Source organism: Sceloporus undulatus, chromosome 6 (genome assembly GCF_019175285.1).
Source record: "Sceloporus undulatus isolate JIND9_A2432 ecotype Alabama chromosome 6, SceUnd_v1.1, whole genome shotgun sequence".
NCBI lineage: Eukaryota > Metazoa > Chordata > Lepidosauria > Squamata > Phrynosomatidae > Sceloporus > Sceloporus undulatus.
Genome location: NC_056527.1, coordinates 106,616,667 through 106,624,583, shown reverse-complemented (window position 1 = coordinate 106,624,583; position 7,917 = coordinate 106,616,667). Strand labels below are relative to the sequence as shown.

At 41.9% G+C, this 7,917-nt stretch overlaps 1 protein-coding gene and 1 long non-coding RNA gene across 3 annotated transcripts in view; one reads left to right on the top strand and one right to left on the bottom strand.

Moving 5' to 3' along the window:
- LOC121933301 overlaps nucleotides 1-4,618 on the top strand; it is an 11,573-nt gene extending 6,955 nt beyond the window's left edge. Inside the window, exons 3-4 of the long non-coding RNA XR_006104511.1 lie at nucleotides 2,388-2,510; nucleotides 4,508-4,618. This is a non-coding gene — a long non-coding RNA (uncharacterized LOC121933301). The remainder of the gene's footprint in view (nucleotides 1-2,387; nucleotides 2,511-4,507) is intronic.
- Nucleotides 1-7,917, bottom strand: part of TMC4 (transmembrane channel like 4) — a 19,109-nt gene that overhangs the window by 9,032 nt on the left and 2,160 nt on the right. For both annotated transcript variants that reach the window (XR_006104510.1, XM_042472821.1), the window contains exons 2-8: nucleotides 5,977-6,211; nucleotides 4,786-4,934; nucleotides 4,522-4,683; nucleotides 2,824-2,909; nucleotides 2,594-2,739; nucleotides 2,331-2,478; nucleotides 355-528 (exon numbers count right to left, since the gene is read on the bottom strand). Coding sequence is in view for 1 of the 2 variants with exons in the window: in XM_042472821.1 (XP_042328755.1) it covers nucleotides 355-528; nucleotides 2,331-2,478; nucleotides 2,594-2,739; nucleotides 2,824-2,909; nucleotides 4,522-4,683; nucleotides 4,786-4,934; nucleotides 5,977-6,211 (1,100 nt within the window). In the remaining variant the exon portion in view is untranslated. The remainder of the gene's footprint in view (nucleotides 1-354; nucleotides 529-2,330; nucleotides 2,479-2,593; nucleotides 2,740-2,823; nucleotides 2,910-4,521; nucleotides 4,684-4,785; nucleotides 4,935-5,976; nucleotides 6,212-7,917) is intronic.

Here is a 7,917-nt window from a genome sequence, read left to right as displayed (position 1 = left end):
AGGGGAATGACAACTGAGCTGTCACTATGATCACTATGATAAAATCAAGAGGCTCCCCCATTTTCCAGGGCGAGGGGAATGACAACTGAGCTGTCACTATGATCACTATGATAAAATCAAGAGGCAAGAGGTAAGTAATAGTATCAGTCTATTCTGCTTTGCTCAGAACTTCCCTGCAATAATACTATGTTTAGTTCTGGGCACTGATCCAAGGCGTTATTCAGTGGTGAAAACAATCTAGAAAGAATCTGTGTTGAATCTTTAGCCCTTTCCAACTTTATGATTATGGGGCAGGATCTACTAAAAGCTGGTAAGGGGTAGGTAGCATGTGTAAACTGAGGGTCATTTCCTTACCCTTCCCAGTAGCCACTGAGAATAATCTGTTGCCCGGTAGATGCAATAAAATGATGCTCCCAGCAGCCCCAAAACCAGGATGTTGATCAGACCTCTGAGAGCATAAAGACAGACTCGCTGTGCTGTGGTTTGTTCTGCCTGGTGCTTGCGGAGTGCTGCTTCCTCTAGGTCCATCTGGAGCCAAAGAAGAAAAAGGTTGCAAAAGGTTAGCAGCCCAGAACAAACCAAGTCCCTAAGTGATTATCCCTGTACAAATCTCCATTTGTTCTTTTCAAAAATGGATGTTAATTAAAAGCAGGGAGAAAGGGAGAAAAAACCCCTCAGTTATGTAATTTTTATATCCAAGGATAGTAAAACCTGTCAGGAACTGTAAAGAATTAGCAACTCTCTTGCCCCCCCCCCCTTCTCTTCATAGGAGAAGAGGGGGAAACTGACAGTGGGATCCAACATATTGGAGATACCAAGAAACCTACATCTCTTGCATTGCTACTTGCTATGAAGATGCAAAATGTGGTATATAGGGGGTATAGGAAAGGGGAGGAAGTACGACTCTACATAAGGTTACTCTCCCTTTTATAAATTCGAACAAAATTCCACCAAACAATGATACTTTTGTTGGCCTCTGGGGACTCTGTTGTTGTGTGTCTTCAAGTCATTCCTTACGGTGACTCTAGGACAAACCCATCATGGGGTTTGCATGGCAAGATTGTTCAGAGGCAGGTTGCCTTTGCCTGCCTCTGAGGCTGAGAGAATATGACTTGACCAAGGTCACCTAGTGCATTTCTGTGACCGATGAGGATTTGAACTCTGATCTCCAGAGTAATGGTCCAACGCTCAAACCACTATGCCTCTCTGGCTCTCTTTGTCTTAGACAAAAAGCATGTGTTTTATTGCAGTCTACTATTCTGCTGATTTTAATGAGGGACCACAAATTGTTTTTAGGATAGGAGTACTCAATATGGGCAGGCAGGTTGCTATTAATTTTCCCTAACTGCAGTACTAGCAGGAGGAGGCAAATTACTTTTCCCATCTTTACTCATTCAATCATCCTTAAATAGGAAGACTCTCACAAGTACAATGTGCATACAGAGATACCTTCCATATATTTGATGTGGATTACTCCCAGGTAACTGTACATAGGATAGACTGCAATCTTTATTACTCCTGGGATGGCTCAACCACAATTGCTGCCTTGATATTTCTTAATGCTTGGTCATTCAGTAGACCTCTGATAGATAAATCTTGTGGAGATTCAACTACATAGGGATCTTAGTGGTTCAGTTTTCCAGATCTGCGGCGTGGGAGACTCAATGCATCCTAGTCTTGCAGCGGTGTGTGTGTGAAACCTACATACACACATCCCTTATTCAAGGGTCTACAGCTTTAGTTGGTGTAATATTTTTTGTCATATTGCATATTTTTATAGATAGCTCTGGTTAATAGGCATTTTGAAAAAGGAAAGTAGCAAGCAGGCAAGCAGAGTCTGTTTATTCCACCCTGAATATAATCTGTTTGTTGCTGCTATTGTTGTGCCTTCAAGTCATTTTGGGGACCCTAAGGCAAACCTATCATGGGGGTTTCTTGGCAAGTTTTGCTCAGAGGAGGTTTGCCATTACTTGAGGCTGAGAGCGTATGACTTGCCCAAGGTCACCCAGTGGGTTTCAAGGCCAAACTGGGAATTGAACCCTAGTCTCCAGAGTCATAGTCCAGGACTCAAAACCACTTCACTGTTTATTGTTTTCCCATCCTGACTTCCTTCCATGCAACTGATGGCAATGAATATATGGGTTACCCAGCTGATCTCTCATCAAAGCACTGATCTAGTCCAGCCTTGCTAAACTTCAGGAGGTTTACTGTATCATGTGTCCATAGACCATACCCTGACTCAATTAGCTGTCTTTTTCCTGGTCCAGTGCAATTAAATCTTAACCCCATCAGCATAAGATGTATTTTTGACCTTCCTGGTCCTGCCTTACCCTCAGTTCATAGCGAATACTCTTGTGCCTTAACTGTACCATCTTCTCTTGCATCAGGCCAAAATCCCAGCCAGCAAAGATTTTATCACTGTAAGATCCAAGGGAAGCGTCTTCACTAACCAGGCTGCGTTTGAGACTATAGACTGACCTGGAGAAGGACGGAAGCAAATAGAGAGACAGGTACTTAAACAAAGGATTTCTAGAGATACAACCTAATATGGAGAGTGTATAGGATGACTTTTGTGGTGCAGATTTGTTCTCACCTCCGGACAATCCATGCCAGGCAGAAGAGAAGGTAGAAAAGCACTGTGAGCAGATATGCAAGGGGGACATTATATGAGAAGCCAACAAAATCAACAGCTGAATTTTGGTAGTAGCCATAGAACATGTAGGTGAGCTCCATGAAGCCCTGCAGAGAGACATACAGTCACAAGTACTGGAAAGAAATGACCATATCACTTTTTGAGCTTATTCTTGGAATGCATTCTCTTACCTGGCCTGATAGAAGATCCATGATGTAGGAAAAGTAGCTGACCAATCCTTGTGGAGAAGGGTTGTAATGCAGACATGTTGCATTAACTGAAAGGAATAGTCAGGGGAAAGAGTTAATTAATCCCTTACTTCCTATAGAACCTACGATTCCTACACACTACTGCTCTAGCTTGGTTAGACCCTCTTAACCCAGGAGTTTTGGGACAGGGTGATCACCTCAACACAGATATAATGACAGGGTTATACATTCCATTAATTTGGTACACAAGTGCCAAACTTGCTATATGATGGAGAACACAGCCATTCTACAAATAAGCTGTTGTTGATTTCTAAAAATTAGGTTTTGAGACCTCATTGTTATAGATCAGTTTCTCTTACAGATGCCGTTTCCATACTTCCAAAATAAACCAATGATGGTTCTTATTTTGACACACATGTTATGACAGAGTAAATTAAGGGAGGGAATCATGCAGCCTCCAAATGTTGTCAGATTGCAAATCCCAGCATTCCTCACCATTGCCTATGGTGGCAAGGGCTGGACATGCAATCCAGCAATATCTGGAAGGGCACATGATTCCCAGTCCTGATCCAAACTGATGAAGTAATTTTAAAATAATGTAAATATATGGAAACATACTTAAATTGGCATTATGTTAGAGACATGCCCAAGTATAATCCCATCTGATGCTTGAGTAGGTATATTGGGGGGGGGGGGGGGGGGTTGTTGCTGCAGAGGTTGGTGTTCTCTTGTTCCCCCTGCACTGACCACCCACTCAGTCACCTCATGTCATTGTAATTTGTTTGTTGGTGTTGTGTGCCTTCAAGTTGTTTCATACTAATGGGACCCTAAGGTGAACCTGTCATGGGGTTTTATTGGCAAAATTGTTCAAAAAGGGGGGGGGTATGCCATTGCTTTTCCTTTGAAGCTGAGAGTGTGTTACTTGCCAAAGGATTACTTGTTGTAATCTGCCTTGATTCCCCCAGGAAAGGTGGAATATAAATAAATTATATTAGTAGTAGTAGTAGTAGTAGTAGTAGAAGTGGGTTTCCACAGCCAAGCAGGGAATCAAACCCTGATCTCTAGAGTCATAGTCCCAATGCTCAAACCATTGCACCATGTTGGCTGCTGTCACTGTGATAGCTGTTACCAATTACCATTCTATTGCTGGTGGAGAATGGAGAAGAATGAAGGAGATTGGATAGATGGTTAACTATGTTTCCATAGCCAGATGCAGACTGATGATATCGTCATATCATCATCTGCTGAGATCTCCAGAGAATGCTGGCAAATTTTGGTGGATTATAGCCTTGATCTATGCCTTTCTGTAGGAATATAGGCAGATGCTACTTGCACACATGCACATATGGTCTATTGTGTAATTGTGTTACTTTACTTACTTCAAGTAATCTTACATCCACTACCACCTCTTTAAGTGGCAAGGCTTAGTGCTTCATATACTTCAAAATGTAGTAATTTGTTCCTGAGTGCTTTTTCCTCATTCTGACTATCAAGCCTTTCATGGATTCTGGCACCATGTAAACACAATTTTGCCTTTTGCTCAGCTGCTAGATACATGAGGGGGTCGATCAAAAGAGGAAGATAAAATCTCTCCTTTTCGGTATAACTGGGAGTTTTAGCACGTTCATACTGACTGGTTGAAATCATTCTTTATTCAATATAATAGGCTTAAAGACCCACCCCAACTGCTGTTCTGTTGACTTGTCCGATTGAGATGCAAGTTCTCGAACGCTGCATTTGGAGCGACCACAAATCCCACCACCAGCAGAGAGGCAACAAAATTCATCAGAACCAAGAAACGCAGGAAGTTAAAGTAGGACTGGATCCCTGTTCCAAAATGGCCTTTGAAGATAAAATATGAGACGTCAAAGGGCAGGTTCAGAAAACCACCAGTCAGCAACCCTTCTCACCACCATTATGCTCCTTAAGGGATCCTTCCCATACCTCCAATGTGGTGTAGTGCACTCCGCCACATCTCAGCGTATGAGATCACTGTTCCTGCCTGGCTTCTGAGGCGACGTAGTGCCCGCCGTTTCTCCATGTGCCATAGCTCCCAACCACTGAGCCTACTGACTGCCTGTTCTTGCAGAACTCTTGAGGAAAGGGGGCAAAGAGTGGAAAGAAAGAGCCCACGTGGCTTAATGGGTGGTTGAACATATCAAAACTCATGGTCGTAGCACTTGTTTCTCAAAACTTATAAAATGATGTGCCTGTTGCATTTCTACTCAATCTACAACACAAACATGTCTAATCAATTGGCACCCAGCTGTCCTATTTGGCACGAGCTCCATCACAGCATATCCTCCAAGTGTCCCAATTTGGCAGAGACAGTCCCAGTTAATCCTCTGTTGTCCCCCTTTTTGTTGGTGTTGTGTGCCTTCAAGTAGTTTGCAACTTATGGCAACCCGAACGCAACCCTATCATGGGATTTTCTTGGTACATTTCATCAGAGCGGGTTTGGCATTGCCATCCTCTGGGGCTGAGGGTGTTTGACTTGCCTAAGGTCACCCAATGGGTTTACATGGCTGAGCTGGGATTTGAACACTGTATTGGAAGAAGTCTTCCCGTTGCCAGTGTTGAAGTAAGGTTCGACTTTGTATTTAAAAGAAATTAATTACCATGTTTAACTTTGCAAATCAGTTCTCTCAACAAACAGAAGAGTTCCTAAAGTACATAAACTTCCACAGAGTTTGAATTCATTATTATTTATCTTTAGCAGCCGTGTGAATTAATGAGGTTGTATGTGAAACGTGGAGGGAGTCTGCTTCAGGAAGCAACTAAGGTTCCTTGTGAGATAAGAGTAATTGATACTGGGAATCCAGAGCACATAGGAAGGGAAGTGGGTGCAAATGATGCCGTTCTAGGCAGTGGATGGGCTTTATTAGAAAAAGTGTAAATAGTTGGAATTAAGGTTTGTTTGTTTTTAAGTTGGTTAAGACCAGGTTTAGTCCAAGACAAATTGTTTCTTGATGCACATCTTCTACATTTAATGTTGCTGGTAGGGCCATCCTGGCTGGTTATGATGGGAATTGCAACCCAACACATCTGGAGGGTGCCAGGATGAGAAATCCCTCCCAACTCAAAATCTTTTGACTATCAGCCCCTCCCCGCTCAACAAACCAATTGCCCTTTTACCTGAGTTTTCGTTTTTCCCCAAGGGATAGGGGCAACTCTTTTAAAGGCTTGCTGTCTTCCTCTTCCTCCCCTGACACAAATTCTGGGATGAGTTCCTGAGGATCAACAGGAGGCTCTGAAGTCTTCTCCCAAGCTGCCCCCCAATCCGCTGCCTTGTTGCCACGCAAACGTAATGTCTGGTTGCTTGGCAGCTGGAGAAATAAAGATGGGGGTCCATGGCCACCCCAACTGGACTCTGGAGAGAAGATCCAGAATAGAATAGATGTACATGCATCAAGGAAAAGGTGCCCATTTCCCAAAATAATCTTTTTCACGCACACCCAGACTCCTGCTTGATTGAGCTACACAATACAAATCAGATCTGTCACACCAGTACTCAGAAAAGTTATTATTTTGGCAAACCGATCTCCTGACCAGTGCTATGTTGGCTGGGTGTCATGTACTGGATGACTTTAGTTCAGGAATCTGTCTCACTGTAAAAACAGAAAGCTTTATTCAAAAACTAAAGTAGTTCACAGCAGGGCAATATTGTTAGGACTAAAGCAACTTTGGTTACACAGTATATTAAAAACACAAAGCAATTCAAACTCCTTTGCATGCTTGAACTTCATTTGCTTCCAAACCAAACTGTTTTTCTTCCCAGGACTGCCCAGTTGTTTATCTTTGTACTGGAACAGAAATTTCAGGAAACTTAGATTTCTAGGATTGGCAGATCAATAGGATTAGCAAGAGGACCTAGTAATTGAAAATCCATAAGTTTATTTCCAGTTGTCAACAAAGGAAAACATTGAACTCAGTGGAATTCAAGTTCCAAAAGCTGAGAACCCCGAACAAGACAAAATGGCTCTTTTTATATTATTCAAGACAAAGAAGCTTCTTCAATATACCTGATTGGCTAATTACAATTTAAACATATAGAATTCTTACAATCAGAACAGAAATACATGCATACATTAAAAAAACGCATCATCACTCCTTACCCCCTCCTTTAGGAATTCAGTGGAATTCATCCTAACCTTGCTTGTTTCCCAACTCCAGAAAATATAACATTTCTTCCACTCACCAATACCAAAATATTAGACAGCCCATCTTCCAGGATCATTAAACCAAAGCAGATACAGCATAAAGTATTAACAAGCATGTCAGATCCTGACACTGGGGGATTCTGGGAGTTGTAGTCTAAAAAAACAACTGTGCATGCTCTGGCCTCCATCAGTGGGATTCAACCATAAATCCATTTGACTTGAAGAAAAGGTGTTTATTACATACATATCTCATCCTTTCCTCAAAGGACCATGTATCCTTTTTTATCTTTATCAAGCTTCTGCCATTCTCACTGTATATTTTTAAAATTCCTAACATCCTCAGTTGTGCTGGATATACCTAATATATACCCTTCTTTTCCAATTGCCTCTTTGTTTTACTTCCCCCCGCACTTAAAATTCTTTGGATACTTTTAAAATTATTGTAACTTGTTCCTATATGAAACTACTCACGTTCTTTGGCTGCCCCATTTAGGAGATCTGAAAGATTTACCCTAGTTTCCCTCATTTGGATGCTCTCCAGATGAGTTGGATACAATCCAACATGATTATGGGAGCTGTAGTTCATCACATCTGGAGCACATCGCTTTGAGGAGTGTGGTTTATGCCATCATTTTTAATGAGATTAACCGAAGTTCTCTGACCTGTCAGCTTTCTCCTGTAAGTCAATTTAAATGTTTACTCTTTCATCTTTTTCGTCTCAACTGCAGCCAGCAAGCTGGTCTCACTTCTGGTTCAAATGGAACCCTCGCTTTGGATAGGCTTTTATTCTAAGTGTCACCCACAAGGTGAGCAGAATGAGCTAACCACCAACGACAACACACCACAAAATGTAAGACGTTCAAGAAAAATGTAGGACATCATGCCCACAAAATGCTAAAAACACTTAAAGAAATGT